General features: G+C 34.2%; 1 protein-coding gene across 1 annotated transcript; it reads left to right on the top strand.

Moving 5' to 3' along the window:
- The first annotated feature begins 3,961 nt into the window (after positions 1-3,961).
- On the top strand, positions 3,962-16,924 carry LOC106870826 (ankyrin repeat domain-containing protein 45). Its single transcript, XM_014917049.3, has 4 exons — positions 3,962-4,378; positions 10,059-10,226; positions 12,251-12,336; positions 15,392-16,924. The coding sequence occupies exons 1-4, from the start codon at positions 4,087-4,089 to the stop codon at positions 15,536-15,538; spliced, it is 693 nt and encodes a 230-aa protein (XP_014772535.1). The 5' UTR covers positions 3,962-4,086; the 3' UTR covers positions 15,539-16,924.
- Positions 16,925-19,816: the final 2,892 nt, after the last annotated feature.

The following is a 19,816-nucleotide window of genomic DNA, read 5'->3' as shown; positions in this document are numbered from 1 at the left end:
GATGTATAATGGTGTAATATCAGATGAAATGGTTCCAGGCAGTGAGAAGGATTAGTGCTTTCAAGGAAGAATTGCAGTTAGAGAGACGCATTCATGCACACACACACACACATGCATGTATGCACGCACACATGCATGTATGCACGCACACATCCATGTATGCACACACACACATGCACATGCACACAAATACACATACACAAAAGGAAAAGAGGTGACACCATGGTGGTGTTATGTTTTCCCAGTGTCATCATTTTTATTATTACAGCTCTAAACTTGTCTAACACTTTGTTCTAAAACATGTATATTGACTTCTACACCAGGCTATTAGTCTCACAATGCCTAAGTGATATATATATATATATATATATATATATATATATATATATATATATATATATACATATTTTATTATATGTATTTATTTTCTCCTAATTAATAAATAACTCAGATAAAATAAATTCCTATGGATTGTATAATTTGTAATTCTTCGAAACATATGTTGGAAATAAAAGTATGCAGTTAAAATATGTGTTTTATTCCATTCATTAAATTTATATACATATATATATATATATAAGGATAGGAAAGAAAGATGGTTTAACACTTCGAGCAAAGCTCTTCTTCAAAAATAGAGGAAAGTCCAAAAGAAGGGAAGATGGATGGAAGAAAATCGCCAACAATTCACGTAGTTACATGTTGTATATATATATATATATATATATATATATACGTTATGTGTGTGTGTGTGTGTGTGTGTGTGTGTGTATATATATATATATATATATATACACACATATATATATAACATATTATGCTTTACATATATAATATATAAAATACAAAAATACCAGTAATTATTAAAATATATAACATAGAGCATAGAAAGTAGCTGTAAGCTCTTTGCTCTTTATAACCATTTTATGAAATCATTTTTTTTTTGTAAAAAAATTCAATTTGCATCTCCTCAAAGCAAACGGACTGGTTCTTTTAATGTCACTCTTGGGCAAAGTTCAAATAGAAAGCTTGAATAGCATAGTTCTCGAATGAAAACTCTGCAGCTATCAAGAACTTATGAGCATTACTTTTGCATAATACTCTTACTAAAAGCAATTCACCATACGTAGGCATAAAGGGAAAAATGAGCTCAAGTCTTTAGTTACAATCTTCCACCCGGGTTCTGAAACCGCAACTCCAAATCACCATACAAACACCAGTTGCTGATGTCCCCTACCTCTAGTCCAATGGAATTTTACAAATACCAGTTGCTGACGTTACCTAACTCCAGACCAATCAAAACTGAACTTCAGCAAATATAACGAAATGACCCTTTATGAGAACCAACCAACCAACCACAATGACTGATGACCGCCTCCACAGAGAAGTTAACCAAGCAGAACGACAAGCTTGACCACCAAAAAACGTCACCAGTATTTTAACGAATCAAAAATCAGATCCGCTTGCGGAAAAAATAATAAATACATCTGATCCCAAAACATACACTACAAGCGAAAGTGTCTACGGAAAGAGGATCAGAGAAACTGTAACCAAATTCCTTTTTTTTTACTATTTTCATTTCTCCCTTGTTTTTTTCCTCTTAACTCAGTATGACTTGTCGATCACTGCTAACATTAATGAACTTTGTACATTCATACAAATTGATATATAATTTATATTATTGACTGCTATGAACATTCAAACTTGCACCTGTCCTCCTAATTCATAATGCTAAATTTATCTGTTTTGAACATGTTAATTTGTCAACATTGAAACTTTTAAAGATGTTTTTCTAATTCATAATTTTAAACTTTTACCATTGATGAGCAAAAAATATTGTTGAAACTAGTTTGGTTTTTATGTAAATAAATGTATTTTAAACAATTACGAGTTTTTGAAATTTAGGTGCATTTCAACAACACATTTCCATATATATATATATATATATATATATATATATATATATATCAAACAATAAGCAACACGGATTTCAAAAGTGATTGCAGTACGCACGTTTCATGCTACTTCAATTTATTTAAGTAATGTGAGCATTACCTTAAATGCAATATGAAGAGCAATCTTCAGCTGCACGAAAATGTAGAAAAAAGACATATTATAAATGTGGCAACATATTAAATCCAAGTGGGAGAGAGCATACATAAAATCCAAATGTGAGGAAGAATATATAAGTCCATCTTGACATAGCGGAGTCTATCAGGCTCACATTTGGATTTTATGTATGCTCTCTCCCACTTGGATTTAATATGTTGCCACATTTATAATATGTCTTTTTTCTACATTTTCGTGCAGCTGAAGATTGCTCTTCATATTGCATTTAAGGTAATGCTCACATTACTTAAATAAATTGAAGTAGCATGAAACGTGCGTACTGCAATCACTTTTGAAATCCGTGTTGCTTATTGTTTGATTTTAATCACCCATCCTTTTGGGATGCGATATTCGGGTGCCTTCGCATAAGTACCATATTCAAGCCTTGAATCTATATCTAAACCGTCTATATATATATATATATATATATATATATATATATATATATATATATATATATATATATATATATATATATATATGTAAAGAGAGAAAAGGATAAAGAGACGAATAGCAAAGTTATGGTCTCTTTATCCTTTTCTTTCTTTATACATACACACGCTAATACACGACCTATGTTATATTCCCCACTCATGTTGCTACAACGACAGGGGCAAAACTAGTCAGTATACAGCACTTACTCGGTATTACCTGTATCTTTAGGGTTTGGTTGACTCCAATACCCTTCATAAGCTTTATATATATATATATATATATATATATATATATATATATTAGAAAATATTTATAAGTTGTTATAATATAGTTTTCTTTATCGTGCGTGTGTGAAAATCAAACAAACCCAAGAGTGACCTCTCCTCTCCACTTTTTCCTTCTTCGATCCAAAACAATTTTTTTCCCACCTACCGAGAAATTAAGTTTGGAAACGAATGTGTGTGTGTGTATTTCTTCCAACATAATATTGACTTCTTCAACATTTGGTTTCCTTACACTATTTCTTATTACTTTCATTTTTTAAAAGTATTTTTATTGCAAATTAAGGTGATTTCTCCCAACATTAATTAGTGTAAATATAATCAGTAATTCAGCATTAATAATAAAAAGTACGTTGCTAATTAAGAACATTTCATAGTGGAGGCGCAATGGCCCAGTGGTTAGGGCAGCGGACTCGCGGTTTCGATTCCCAGACCGGGCGTTGTGAGTGTTTATTGAGCTGCGGCAGGGGACGGTGGCGAACCCTGCTGTACTCTTTCACCACAACTTTCTCTCACTCTCACTTCCTGTTTCTTTTGTGCCTGTAATTTGAAGGGCCAGCTTTGACACATTCTGTGTCACGCTGAATCTCCCCCGAGAACTACGTTAAGGGTACACGTGTCTGTGGAGTGCTCAGCCACTTGCATGTTAATTTCACGACAGGCTGTTCCGTTGATCGGATCAACTGGAACCCTCGACGTCGTAAGCGACGGAGTGCCAACAAAAAAAAGAACATTTCGTAAAAACATACAAGATACAGGTATTCTTTTTCTTTGGACAAATTCTTTGATGACCAGTGTTATTCTTATCGTAGTTTACAAATCCAAGCATAAAAACGTTACTCAACTTTGAAGTTTTGAGACAGACGCCCCCCCCCCCCCCTTTTCACATACACTCACACACATGCACTTATTAACGGAAGGAAGGTTATTATGATACTTTTGGGGTATCTTCTTTTTCCATTATAATTATTCTGTTGATTCAAGGAGCTGGAAATACGAAGAATGAAGTTCTCAGGCGGAGTAAATTCGATAACTGTTTATTCACAGGTTTTGTGTTTGAGCTTGAGATAGGGAAGCTAGAGATAAAGTGTTAGACAAACTTGCAGCGATAATTTCAAAATAGTCAGCCGGTGGTAGCTATAACAACGACTAACAATATGGCGTCACAACAGTCGGAAACTTTGTCCAATGAGTACTTTTTCTAAATTATTTTCTTGTTCATCTCATTCCTCAAACAACAAAGTCAAGAAGATTTAGCGCATCAATGATGAGGAAAATATCTGAAGATGTGGAAGTGACAGAAGAAGTCAGTTCTTCAGAAATCAATGTTAGCCCAGACGAAACTCCTATCACCCATTGTATTCTACATAATAGCGTTAAACTTCTGGTCGATACGTTAAACGATGAAGAAAATGAATTGTTAGTGCCTCCGTTATTGAACGAACGCAATGCTACGGGTAAATCACCCCTGGAGTTGTGCGCTATTCTGGGGCGAACTGACATCATGAGAGAGTTGTTGTCAAAGGGAGCGGACGTCAACCTAGCCAACTGTGAAGGTATCAGATTTCTTAGTTCACCTCTTAAGTTCATGTCCCATACATCACACAGACGTACCTTACCACACTTAATTCTACCTCCACGACAGCTTTATTAGAAACAATTTATTTACAAAATCCTTTTTTATTTAAAAAACATTAAAATGAAAGGGTTGGGAAGTCAGCTTAAGATTCGGGAATTCAAATTTATTCTTGATGTTTATATTTATTGATTCAGTTTCTATATTAAGTTTAGGTAACTGTAGAGAATAGGTGCTCATTAATTTTTCTGTGAAGCTACTTACTAGCAACCTATCCAGGTTGTTACTAGTTTTTCACCCACTCAACACAAGGAAGGAATGCAATAGGTCTATGAATCCTGCTGACATACGTTTTCTAATGGTCAGCTACTCAACTCAAGAATCTGTGGTTCCAAATCTCATCAGATGTTCAGTTATTTTTTAAAAAAGAGTATATATATCAAGGTTCTAGTTACAACTCCAAGTATCATCTCATTAACTTGTAAGATATAGAGTTGAGGCAAACAAGCTGAATCAGTGAGCCTATTACAATTCTCACTTGTACCTATTTTTATTCATTTACATTACAATGATGTAATTGAGAAATGCATTGACTTTAATCCACCTTCTTTCCTTTTCCTATGGTATGAAGCCTTGAGTCTAGTAAAAAAAAAAAAAAAAAATCAGCGGGAAAGAAAAACTATATCTTAGTAAATTCTCATTGAGTATTTGAAGAATCATAACATTAATAAGGGAAATACAATCATTAACATGTCATAAATTTTTAGAAGGCAGTGGATAGTTGATATGTTACAGTACCTTAAAAGCTTTGTAGTAATTAGTTGCACCCACTTTACATTCTTTATATACAGCCCTTTTACAGTCCTGCTGGGGGTTGAATTCGACTTCTGTTCTCCTAAGATCTATATATGATGAAGTAAGTCCTAATGTAAAAAATCATTTCTTTATAAATTTCTCGAAAATAGTGTCATTTGATATTAATTTTGTCTTTGGTACAGTGAGCTGGCAGAATTGCTAGGACTCTGGGCAAAATGCCTAGTGGTATTTCATCCACCTGCATGTTCTAAGTTCAAATTCTGCTGAGGTGGACTTTGCCTCTCATCTTTTCAGGATCGATAGAATAAATACTAGTTGAGCATTGGGGTTGATGTATCCAACTATGCCCCTACCTTGAAGTTACTGGCCTTATGCCAAAGTTAGAAACCAATACTAATTTTGTCTTTCAGGTAAGACACAAAGTATTCTTTTTTTAATTATTTAGTAATTGATGTAGACATCATTTTCCTATAAGCACAACTGTTACAGCAATCTGTTTTCTTGATAAAAATCTATCAGTTATCATTCATTGATTAAGCTGATACAAATTGCATGAATGGTATTGATAGTTTTTTAGAGTCCCAGGTCAATCTCAGAACAATTCCAGCTATGACTACTTTGTTTTTTTTAACACATAATGTGTCTTTCCTACTTTTAAAGACACAATGCAAGTCAAGCGAGAGGAACTATATAGTTGCTCCTGCATCAGTGAGATATCTCAGTGTTGGCAATTCAATCCAGGAGTCTTCAGTTTGATTCTTGCCTTAATTTTATAACCTAATATTGACTTCACATAAGGCCTCGCATTTACAAGTAAGGATTAGATCTGATGAATTCGTTCCACATTTGCTCACACAACAGTGAGGATGAAAGTCAAAGTCAATGCTAACAGGACTTCAACATGAAACATAAAGGGACATAACTAAATACGGCATAACATTTCCACCAATCCAATGTCATAGTTATAGATCAAACATTGAAGAATGATAGCCTTGAAATATCACAGTGTGTTTGCATTTGTGTGAGGTATAGTGCAGTGTTATGCAATAATGTCTGATACAGTGCAGTTCCATTTCAATAAGTGTTGTACAGAAACTGGAATGGTTCAATTTTTCTTTTTTTTTAAGTAGACGTTTGTTCTGTCACAAGCTTGAAATTATATTTCATATTAATATTTATTTCCCATATTGATTGGCACAAGTTATAAATTTATATTTTCTTACAATAACCACAAAACTCTGAAGCAGTGGTAATGCTCAGCTATTTAGACAAAAACACATCAAAGAACATATAGCAAATTTGGGTATATATCATAATGGTTGTAATGTTGTAATTGTTATATATATACACACACACTATACAGGCACACACATACACACACATACATGTGTATGTGTGTGTGTATCTTTCTAGTGTTTCTGTTGTTGTGTTCCCTCTCCTTCCCCACCTTGGTATAAACACTTTAGGTTATTGAGAAATCTATAAATTTACATTAAATGTGTACCTGCCACCGACCTACTGTTCCCACTGTAAAATGGTTGGCTAAATGACCTGAGAAAGTGTTGGGTTATGAGGTTCCTCTTGTCCTCTCTTATTGAAGACTATTCAACTTCTCTAATGTTGGTGCCATGAATAAAATGCACCCTGTACACTGTAAAGTGGCTGGTATTAGGAAAGTCATCCAGTAATAAATACTGAGCAGTAGCTCCTAATGGGAAGTGACTGGGATTGTGGAAGCTTGTCCAACCCAGCAAACAAAGAAAGTAGACATAGAATTGATGATGAGGATGATTATATATTTTATGTTAATTTTTAAAATATTCTTTGAAAATATATATATCACTAGCATGTGTTCAGAGATAGAGCCTGATTATAGTGGTGAGGAGAAGGTATGGTTGTGAAGAGCAGGCACAGCATCTTGAGCAAGTATCTCCTACTGTATCCTCAAAGCCTTGTGAGTGGATTTAGTTGATAGAAACTGAAAGCAACCCATCATGTGTGTGTGTGTACATATATACATACATACATACATATATATATATATATATATATATATATATATATATATATATGAGTGGGCAATTGAAATAAAAGGACACTCAACACATTTAGTAGAAGTTAAGTTTTGTAGTGGTTGGTGTTGGGAAAGGCATCCAGACGTAAAATCCCTGCCAAAACAGATACAGTAGCCTAGGATAGTTTTTCTACCTAGCCGGCTCCTGTCAACCATCCTACCCATGCATGCATGGAAGATAGACGTTAAATAATGATGATGATACTGATGATATATATATATATAGAAATATATATATATATATATATATATATATATATATATATATATATATATATATATATATATATATATATACACCAATAATAATAAAGTGTATGAAGACTTGTACATCCACAAAATTTACTTTATAGTTATGTACGGCATATTATAATGACCTACATGTGTTTCCACTGCAACAATTACTCACTGTTGCAAATGCAATTTTGCAATATTATCGGTGCAGAGGAAACTTATAGGCCATTATAATATGCTGTATACAACTATAAAATAAATTTTGTGAATGTACAAGTTTCCATACTCTTTATTATTATTATTAATATCAATGTACACTTCAAACAATTTTTACTGTCCATCAGAAGACTTCATGGTGTGACTAACAACTAAATGTAGTTACAGACATTAGTTAGTGATTGTTGTAGTTGGCTGTGAACTAGAACTTAACAAATGAACCAAAGAATTCATATGAAAATATAAAAAAACTCCAATAAAAAAGTTAAAAGTAGAATATACTCATGTTTTCAATGCTGTATTTTAAAAAGAAATGCTGCTCCCCGTTTTTTTTTTGTCTTCTAGCACAAGATGTATGTGCTTGAATAGACCACAGTGCATAACAATATATTTAATGACCCTTGCAGGGATGGTAGCCAAAAAAAGAAGTAGTCACAGTTCTAAGACAGCATTCTTCACTCTATGAGATGTTATCTGGTATACCGCAGGGATCTGTTCTTGGTCCCCTTTTGTTTGTACATTAATAACATAGATGCCAACTTAAAGAATGCCTCAATACTGAAATATGCAGATGATATCAAGCTGTACCTTGAGATAAAAAGATCCTGAACACTATAGATCTTTCCTGCAATTGGATCTGGATATAATGCAGCAATGAATCATGGACTGGCAACTCAAGCTGGCTGTGGACAAGTGTACCACCATACATTTTGGGAGGAAAAACCCAGCATCCACGTACTCCCTCCACAACATGACCTGGGCATTGCTGTCATCAGCGAGTTGCGTTGGACAAAGCACATCTCTAAAATTGCCAAAAAGGCTGAGGGTATATTGGCATCGCTCAGCAAGACCTTAGTCAGCTGCTCTCCAGCTATCTATTTAAGGCTGTATATGGTTATGGTGTGGTCACACTTGTAATTTGCATCACCAGTCTGGAACCCTTATCTTGCTCAGAACATTGTTCTCCTGGAAACTGTTCAGAGATGTGCAACCAAATGAATACCCTCCACCAGGCATCTACCACACTCTGAATACCTTGCTTTGCTGGGCATCGATACATTGAAGCTCTGATGTCTGGCAACTGACTTAGTAAAGACCCACAAAATTATTAACCATCGTGCCAACAACAACCTTGAGCACCTTTTTGAATTCCATGTGTCTAACACACATGAGCATGCCTACAGAGTCAGAAAACAGCACAGCCCCTATGACTTTTGGAAACATTTATTCACAACTACCTGCATCAGTTGTTGGCTGCTGAGACAATGCATCCTTTAAAACCTCTATGCTTCCTGAAATTCGCCAACACTACACCTGATATCACCACCTCCATATACATGCACACATGTATATCATGACTCATATACTTCACTTTCCTGACATTTGTACATAATTCTATGTACTATACATGAACCCTTGATAAATTGTATTGCACCTGAGCACTATACACAATAATTTCATTATTATTATTATGTAGATTGAAAACCTGTAAAATAATAATAACCTTTGCTAAATTCAAATTACAACAAACGTAAACAAACAAACGAAATTTGCTTTTAGAAGCGTTGAGATGTCTTAGAAAGTTAAAGAAGTGATTTTAAATTCTCAATCGCAGAATAATGCTAATAATATAGCCTGAACAGGATAAACTACCCCTATTTTGCAGAGAAAAGTGTAGGTGGCTAGCTGTGGACTCGAACTCACATCCCCGTGATTACACATCACGATGCTTTGACCGATTAAGCTAAACTACCCACTACAAATTCCTCTGCAAATTTAAGATGTATAGAAATCTCGCTTTATGAGATGCTCTCATATGTTTGTCGTAATTTGAATTTAACATATGAGAGCGTCTCATAAAGTGAGATTTCTATACATCTTAAATTTGCAGAGGAATTTGTAGTGGGTAGTTTAGCTTAATCGGTCAATAACCTTTGCATTCTATCCACTAGGTCATTTTTAGGTCAGTCTGACATTGCAAGTATGTTGTTTTGACTGTATAATCTACATTAGCCTCCAGTTCCTACTACTCTTAACTGTGCAATGAAGGCATTTCTAAATACCCACTAAAGTATTCTGTAGATGCTCCAGCACACAAACACTTAATTAAAACTTGTTAAAAAGTGTAGTTGTATTGTAAGTAATTATTGTGTTCTGCAGTTGCTGTTTGGAGCTATTTAAAGTTCAATAAACTAATGAAGGACTGATCAACCATTAATACATAGATATGATTTTGAATAGTCAAATGCTTGACTCTGCTTATGTACAAGAGCAAAGGATAAATAAATATTTATCTTTCACACTTTGTTTCTATTTTTAGGGTACACTCCTGCTCATTATGCATCTGCCTGGGGTCAAGTTGCTGTTCTCAAAATCCTGACAGAGTATGGTGCTGATCTTACAATAAATAATATCCGTAATGAAAGCCCAAAGGATATAGCCCAACGTTATGGAAAAGTTGAATGCATTGACTTCATTGACTGGGCTTGTAAGAAATCCTGTTGTTTTTCATATAAATTCTGTGGGTTTTAATATAGGGGCTTCTTTTAGAACTTTAGAATGAATGTTTAAAAGTGTGTTTCTTTTATGTTTATCTATGCATGCATATGTACATGTATGTATGTTTATATGTGCATGTCTGAGTATATATGTACAAGTGTACTCTTATAATAGTATGTAAGGTAAAGAGAGTGAATAAATATATGAGAGAGGGGAAGAGAAAGTGGAAGAGAGAAAGAGAGAGAGAGAGTGCGATACTAATTCTAATGAAGCTAGCTGTAATAATTTTTTCATTGTTGTTAACTTTTCATTCGTACAGGGATTTTATAGTTCTGTATAATTTCAGATGCTAACATAAATTGTTATAAGACGATATGATGATATTGATATTAAGCATATAATAGTTTTAATTTTCCTTTTTTCTTATAAAAGATATCAGAACTGTTAAAACGATTACTGAGTTAAGATGGTGCAGCTAACGCTTGCTTTCCTATTTAACTATTAAACAATTACATGGCATATTGGTTTCAAATTTTGACATAAGACCAAAAATTTGGGGGAGGAGGTAAGCTGATTATATCTACCCCAGTGATTGATTGATACTTATTTTATTGATCTTGAAAGGATGAAAGGCAAAGTTGATCTTGGCAGAATTTGAACTCAGAATGTAAAGACAGATGAAATGCTGCTAAGCATTTTGCCTCATGTGGTAGCTGCTCTGCCAGCTCACTGCCTTATAACTACATGACATATTAATACTCATTACCTATACTTGACTTAATGTGACAATAAGGGTGACTTTCAGGCCAATGAGGGAGCCTCTACACAGTCACTTAGCCTCTTTTAGAAATAGTAAACAGATCTTTCTTAAATCATGTATCAAATTCTAGGACCCGTCTGGCTGTACCCAGTTTCCATGGTGCATAAGTGACCAAGATCACAACATTTCCTATGAATAGGATACCAGTCCATCATAGGGTTACTCATTTACAGCTGAGTGAACTGGAGTGATAGGAAATGAAATGTTTTACTCAAGAACACAGTGCACCACCAAATTTGGGAACCAAAACCCCACACTTTGTGATTGTGTGTGCAACACCCTGAAACAATAGGTCACATGCCTTCTCAAATCACACCCTATTTTAGAAAACAAATGCACATTGGATAATGTAATATGGAGTGGACTGGACAAACACAAGGTAGTTATTGCTGGAATGCATTTGATCATAAGTCTGCCTACACAGGATTAACCTGGGGCTAAACAACAAGATGGAAACCTCTGTTTGGTTGCTTTAGTTGCTAGTTATAATGGACAGATCTTCTTCAAACCATGCTATAGAAAAGGAACAAAATATTTGACCATCATTGTTGCCATCATAACAAAACCTGGCGATTATTGGGACAATACACTGTTCTGACTTAATAACATTTTTCTATGCCCTCATTCAAAGGAATTGAAGGCCATTGTAGTTGTGAATGTACTCCATACCTAATTTGATAGGATAAAAATGGTAAAATTGCTATTTGTATTCATCTTGGTTTGAAAATGTCTAGAGAGCATTAATTAATTGAAAGCACTCTCACTGCTTGACAAAGCTTTGCACACTTAAGCAAATTTATTATTTACTGTTTACACATAAGAATGGCAGTTTTTAGTGGGCTATGAATGACAGATTCTGTGTCTGCAGCTAATGAAGTCTAACAATGCAAAAACACATGTTATTTCATCCAAAGCTCAGCTTGGTATGTTTTTACACATATTATTTATGTGGAAATTTTCTCTTCTAAGTCAGTCAACAGAGCAAAAGTTTTTCCACTTTTGAGTGTACATGAACATGTTTAATATAAATGTGCACAGCTTTATTTTAATCATATCACTGCTGTGTGGATCTTTAATTAAATAGGATTTATGTTTGTGTGAGTTTTGTTTCTGAAGTAGGTTTGCTGATTTGTAAAGTAAGTATAGTTCACTGTTGAAAATAAGTAATTGTAATTTAATGTTCTTATTTTTAGTTGCCAAAGAAAGTCTTTTGGCCAGAATTAAAGCTATACAAGATGTACTTATTGAACCAGAGAAAAAACCCTCTAGGGAAGAAAAGGTGAGACAGAAGCAAAATATTTAAATATCCTTAGATTAGGTTTGAATGATACAGTTCTATATCTAAGAGATGAGGAATTATGTATATTATTTGCATTATTTACATTTGACAGACATTGTTTGTTGTTAACACAACATTTTGGCTGATATACCCTCCAGCCTTCATCAGGCGTCTTGGGGAAATTTCGAACCTGGGGTGTTGTTGTTGTTGTTATTATTCAGGTCACTGCCTGGAAGTGCTTGTATTACTCTTGAATACTGTCCTGATGTCATATGGGCCGCATATCTTTTCGGAGAGGCCTTTCACATAGGGTAGACAGACTGCAGATAGTTTATTGGTTTCATCCTCTCTTTTCTTCATAATTGGTGTTGATAGTATGTTATGGGGGTAGTTGTTGCTTAATAGATTGTTACTGAGCGTGATCATTTCTTTGTGGTGGGTATCACAATCGCTGCTTATATTCTTTACATTATTTACATTTGACGGCTATTTGTCTTCATTTTGTTTGTTGTTAACACAACGTTTTGGCTGATATACCCTCCAGCCTTCATCGGGTGTCTTGGGGAAATTTTGAACCTGGGTTCTCATTGCTAAGGTTTTTTTTCCCCGGTGTTGTTATTATTATTATTATTCAGGTCACTGCCTAGAATCGAACTTGGAATCTTAGGGTTAGAAGCCCGTGCTTTTAACCACTATGCCATATGCCCGTGGGCATAGTGGTTAAGAGCCTGGGCTAAGATTCGCAAGATTCTGAGTTTGATTCCAGGCAGTGATCTGAATAATAATAATAATAACAACATCGAAAAAAACAACAACTTAGGAATGAAAACCCAGGTTCATAAGACTTGCCAATTTTTCCGAGAAGTCAGCCTTATTCTTCACCACTGTAGCATTTCCCTTGTCTGCCGGAAATATTATGATGGAATTGTCACTCTGTAGTCTTTTGATAGCGAACTTTTCTTCCTTAGTGATATTTGGTTTGGGAAGTTTCGCTTTTTCCAGTACCTGTCTCACTTTCCACCTTAGTTCATCTCCCTGAGCTTTTGGTATCTTTACTGCTATCTCTTCAATAGGGGCTATTATGTCCAAGTATGGAATGTGCTTGATGGTTGTCGTAAAGTTGAGACCTTTGTTTAGTACAGCTTCTTCAGAGCTTTCTAGATGTCGGCTACTTACATTAATTACTGCTTTCACAGGTGGGTGATGGACTTCAGTCTTCATTCTCTGACCTTTGAGTTTCATAAACTTCTTAATCTGGCGTGTCTTCACCATTTCAAATTCTTTCATGTACGACTTTTCTAGATCTTGTTGGATTCTCTTTCTATCATCATCTCTGGTTATTTTCCTAAGTAATGAAGATAACCTCTCTTTGATTTCGTTATTTAGTTGATGTGTTTTCCAATGGTTGTAATGGATCCTCTCACAGACGAGGGCATGTCCTGCCCTTTCTGCTACTCTTCTAGCTTTATATGAATCCACTGGTGTCATTATATTCAAGCCAGGTGATCAGGTATGGCAAAATGGAGACCACCTCCCCCATGGGATGAAGTTAAAATAATAGACAGAGAACAACACTGGAAAATATGAAAACTAAAAGAAGCAGCACATATGCTAGGACACAACAACCTCCTAAGCAGACTGAGTGCAGATATGAGTAGCATATGGGAACCGGTATTAAGGAAGGATAGGAAAATATTAGATTTATAAGCCCTAAAATTCACTCCATAATTGCCCATGGGTATATGGCGTAGTGGTTAAGAGCGTAGGCTACTAACCCCAAGATTCCGAGTTTGATTCCAAGCAGTGATCTGAATAATAATAATAATAACATCGATAATACCTAGGGAATGAGAACCCAGGTTCAAAATTTCCCCAAGACACTTGATGAAGGCTGGAGGTATATGAGCCGAAACGCTGTGTTTACAACAAACAAGATGAGGACAAATATCTGTCAAATGTAAATAATGTAGTATAGGATGTTACCCAGGGACTCAACTAACAGTCCACTACATCATATAACAGAAACAGCTGTAAGCTAGCCAAGTTCATTACATAACCTTTGTTTTCTTCCAGCATCATCATTTTTTCCTATTACCACTCTATACTCATCTAACATTGTGTTCTGGACCATATGTATATTGAGTTCTACACCAGGTTATTAGTCTCGCTATGCCTAAGTGAAATATTAATATAATGTATATATATATATATATGCACAATAAATTTCAGTGATTCTTACCCATAGTTATTCACTTAGAATGGCAATAAGTTAGTTTTGGTCTAAATTATTACAGCCATATCAACATATTTTCTGCAAAATAAATTTAAAAAAACCAAGCAAGATTGTAAAACCTAAGTTCAAAGAAATCCTCAGTGATAGAATTTTTAATGATTCCAGTTTAATTTACCAATTGTTGACTCCTTGAATAAGGAAACTCTACAGCCTCTTTGTTTATGCAGTCTCATGGTTCTTAGTTTAAATTTTGTTAGACTTAATCTTTTATATTCATTATCAGTGAACTGAATACCTTAATTTTATTGAAAGTAAAGATTGATATAACTATACAGTGTCACCTCCTATGCTGAGGTATTATTGAATGAAGAACATTTGGTTTGTTTTCAAGTTTTATTTGTTTGATATTATTTCTTATATTTTAATCACCTAAACTTACCAGTATTGTGTAAAGTTTTATCTCTATATTTGATACTAAGCATAAATTTTAAACTTGAAATTAATCTGTATACTTAAAACAGATAGGTTCTAAAACTGAGTATGAATAGAAAGTTGGATCTAAAATGATTTTTGACTTCATGAAACAATAGTATATAAATGGTGCATTATGTATGACTTGTATAGAAGATATATGTTAGTAGCAATGTAGAATAACATGGAAATTGGCCTCGTGATTAGAGGAATATAGAGAAATTAACCTAAAAATTAGGCGGTAATATGGAAATTACCTTGCTCATTAAGTGACGGTATAGGAATTAATCTGTAAAATTGTTTAACCAATTTTTATGGCTGAAATAAGTCCTGTTTCTCTCTTATCACCAGAACCTTATTATAAATTCTTGCAAAGAAAAACTGGCATGGATTGAAAATTCTCCTACAGCAACAACCCAAGAATTCATCTCACAGCAAGTTGTTTTGGATACTGCATTGTCTGCCGTACTATCTAAAATTACCACCTCCCGCAAATAAACTGAAAAAGAGAGGTTGCTTTGACAATCTGAATAAATCAACAGTCTGAGGGTGTACTGTCCAAAATAGATTCCTTTTCAGAGATTCCAGTTCACTCTGTTCTTAATATTATCGATTTGATTTATTATCCAGACATTGATAATGAACACTTGTTCATCAGTCAATTTATAGGGTTTCTTTTGTATTGGAAATAAATCAATGTTAATTGCTGATGGTTGAAAAAGACAGGAAAATTATCTATCAGAGGTGAGTAATTATATCTTAGACTACAATTTGATACTTTTTCCTTTCTAATAAAATGAACATAAAATAACAGAGATATTATTAGTTGTTTAGGAAAACAAATCATCCAAAAAATTCCATATTGATGTAACTAGGGTGGGAACAAATGAATAGCAGTTAAAAGAAACGACAATAGAAAGATATTTATAGAAAGAAAATATGTATAATGATACTTTTCCTATGTGTGTTTAAAGATCTAGTTCTCTTTGACTATCATAGTGTCTTAGGATTATTACACTAAAATGGGGTCCTATTGCTTTCTCTAAGTAGGCATGTAAACTAAAACATAAGAAATAAGAGTTGTGACATTCATGCTTTAATGAAAAGTATTAATAATGGAGAAATGAATACTAACAGCTGGAGATTGAAACCAAGCAATGTACGCACTTAGCTAGGAGTTCCCTTTATATTTAAATTTCTAGAACAAAAGATTTTCAGTGTAAGCACACCTCCTTCATTGGACACAAAACTCTGCTTGCGAAGACATGTTGGGGCAAGCGAAAGCGAAATCGTGATGGCACCTGTGCCCAGCGTTCCTTTCTGGCACTTGTGTCCGTGGCATGTGTAAGGACTTTCTAGCGAGATCGTTGCCAGTGCCCCTGGACTGACTCTTGTGCGGGTGGCACGTAAAATACACCATTTTGAGCATGGCCGTTGCCAGTACCGCCTGACTGGCCTTCGTGCGGGTGACACGTAAAAGCACCCACTACACTCTCTGAGTGGTTGGTATTAGGAAGAGCATCCAGCTGTAGAAACTCTGCCAAATCAGATTGGAGCCTGGTGTAGCCATCTGGTTTCACCAGTCCTCAGTCAAATCGTCCAACCCATGGAAAGCGGACGTTAAACGATGATGATGATGATGAATAATAGGGAATAAATTCCAAAACTTACAGGGAAAAATTCAATTTAGCAATACTAAATCAAATTTCCCAATATAAAATATGTATATAATTTAGAGAAAAAACTAGTGTTGCAAGTCTGTTTACACTATATATATATACATGAGCCAACAAAATAACCTCTATGTGATTGCCTAGCTTGCTATATATAGCAGCTAAATCTCCCTCATGTCATATCTTACTGGTTTACAAAATATATATTAATGAAATCCTAATTTAAAAAAAAAATTTTAGTCAGGAGGGAAGGCTGTGGTTACGACTCTTTACAGGACCACTGAGACAGTTGGTGTGGAAGGAGAAAGGAATCCTGAAACTGGAGCCCTGGCCCAAATGCTTGCAACAGAGTGGATTCTGATGATGCACTCAAGGTGAGGTGACAATGATAAACCAAGCAATGGAGTAAGTCTATCACTTGAACTCAGAATACCAAGTTCTGGCAACACACTGTATGGCAGAGAAAAAAAAGTGCATCACAGCTGAAATGCTTTCAGTTATATCTATTTGGGGCTTCTGAGGCTAAACAACTGTAATTCATTTGCTGAAGAAAGGCAGACATTGATGTTTTTTGTACGTCCTCAATGACTGATGCAATTGGTGTGGTTAATATTCTGTGTGAAATTCTATCAGTTAATAACTGAAGGAAAAAACAGACATGAAGACAGGTACAATAGGACACAGTTCTAAGAGAAAGATTCTGGAGCAAAGCATTTAGTGAAAAGTTCTGGACAAAAAGATGAGAGGGGGAGAGGCAGGTGACTTAAGTGAGCTTGGGTGGTGGTAATATGCATCTTGCTAGCTCAAAGGAATGGTGGCAGAAGAAACAAGATAGAGGTAGCATTGTATTAGTTGGCTATCAGTCTATGCCAATAAACCAAAAAGTGTTTTTGTGTGATCTACAATGTTTGTGTAATATAGCAGCAATACCATTTGATATTTGTGAGAAGTATTCTCGTATGAGTTACATTTGAGCTTTGTAAAGGATTAGCAACTGATCAGCACTTAAGTATTTTCTGGTCCTAAAAGTGGATATAGCTCTTTGGGAGTAGGTTTGGCAATATTATAGATGTATGGTTACCATAGCAAATCATTAGAGATTATGAGGCTTTATATTTGATACGTGATATAAGTTTGAAAATAGAGGTACGTTCTGAGAAAGTTATAGGAAATTAGAAACATCATGGATATGTAATAAGAATAGTGTGGGAAGAAATATGTACTAAGATTTTATCGAAGCCAAAAGTAGAAAAAAGTAAACTTGAACTTGGGTGGTTAGATCAAATTGTAGAAAGTTGGTTCTTACAGAGAAAGTGAGAAAAAAAAAAAAACCTTTAGTAATTTGTAATGTAAATTTACCTAAATTTGTAACATAGCCATTTTGATAAAAAGTTTAGTATTCTGAAAATATAGACTACTTATAAGATAAAATATGTGATTCACTGGGAAAGCATTTAATTGTAATTATCTGTAATATATAAATAACACAGATTAGAGATAAAGCTCTTGATGAGCTGAGCCCATGATGTTTGGTTGATATCATTTAACCTAATTTATATTGTTAATATCTCTGGGAAGGGCAAACGTGTAATAACACTATTTTAGTCTCTCAAAAGTTCAGGTTTCATAAATCAAAATATTAACTTTAGAGATATGACCATTGTGGCTGTGTAGATAAATTTATTTGGCAACCATGTGATTCCATGTTTGACCCCCCCACTATGTAACATCTTGTGAATCCAATTTGGTTGATGGAAGCCTGTCATATATATATCTATATATACATGCTGAAATGATGATGATGTTTATCAAACTGATAAGTTACAACACTGGTTTTAAGCAGTGCAAACATACACTTAGATATGTCATCATCATCACAGCCATTAAATGATGATGATGATGTGTTTATGTTTGCACAGCTTAAAACCAGTGTTGTAACTTAGCAGTTTGATAAACATCATCATTTAACATTCCCTTTTCCATGCTGGTACATCAATAAAGTAGCAGACTGAAATAAGGACGGTAGGGGCAGAGTGTTGATATGCTCAACTAAAGCTTTAAAAGGTGGTGCTCCAGCAAAGCTTAATTCCAATTACAAATCAGTAAAAGAATCATCTTATATGATGATCTTTCAGGCTTGCAAGATATAGAAGTTAATTTTAGATAAAAGTATAATGCAAAACAGTTCTAAATCTAAGGTTGCCAAATAGAACCATTAATATTTTAACAGAGGAATTACAAATCAACATGTACGCATGAGTTTATGAACTGGTGGGGAAGGGAATTAAATTCATAGTCTATAACAATAAATTTCTGAATAAAAGATGTCCAAGAAAATTAGTCAATTGATATATCAATTTTATACCAGATGTGATGGGCAATGAATAAACTATAAAATTGCAAACTAAAGATAGACCAATCTGAGAAAATATCCAAATGTAATTAAATAGAAAGGCTGTCATTGGATATATCAAAAGAAACTCTAATTTCCAAAGAACAAAATTATAACAGTTCCTTTCATTGATCTATGCTTAACGAACAATTGTATTTAGACCAAGCACATATTTTGAGCATCAATTGATGTAATTCATAAAAAGTATGTAATGAAATAAAAAGCAATGTTTAATCACTTAAATTTTCATAAATATTTCTGTCCAATTTTGATGTTTTACTATTCCACAGCTGTTTTTGTTTCACATTTAGAAGTTATGTGACTTTTTAACAAATTTTGTATATTAAAACACTGAAATTTTGTTATATAAGAATTTCTGTAATGGAAAAAAAAAAAAAGAAACAAAGAGACAAGTTACCTATTTAAACAAATGATCAAATTTTTATTGCTCCAGACTTTAGGTGGAAATGTTGGATTCTTCATGATTTATTGAATGTCCTGGATAGAGAATGGTTTCATTTGTTTGAGATATGTAATTGTTACAAGTAAGTTCGAAGTATGAGTGAATACAGATTCAACCTGACTAATTTTAGGTTCTTAACTATACCAGATGTTGTATTGTCATAAAGACAGTAAACATTAGTTGATTATAACAACTTCTATGCAATGTCTCTACTGGGGGCACCTCATATAGTAAAGGGATAAGTAGAT

This window comes from Octopus bimaculoides, chromosome 1, assembly GCF_046866305.1.
Source record: "Octopus bimaculoides isolate indiv1 chromosome 1, ASM4686630v1, whole genome shotgun sequence".
Lineage (NCBI taxonomy): Eukaryota > Metazoa > Mollusca > Cephalopoda > Octopoda > Octopodidae > Octopus > Octopus bimaculoides.
This window is presented reverse-complemented; position numbering and strand designations above follow the sequence as displayed.

Coding starts and splice junctions, on each gene's coding strand:
- LOC106870826 (XM_014917049.3), top strand. CDS start 4,087: ATGATGAGGAAAATATCTGAAGATGTGGAAGTGACAGAAGAAGTCAGT. Junction 10,227..12,250: donor TGACTTCATTGACTGGGCTT/GTAAGAAATCCT, acceptor TCTTATTTTTAG/TTGCCAAAGAAAGTCTTTTG. Junction 12,337..15,391: donor AACCCTCTAGGGAAGAAAAG/GTGAGACAGAAG, acceptor TCTTATCACCAG/AACCTTATTATAAATTCTTG.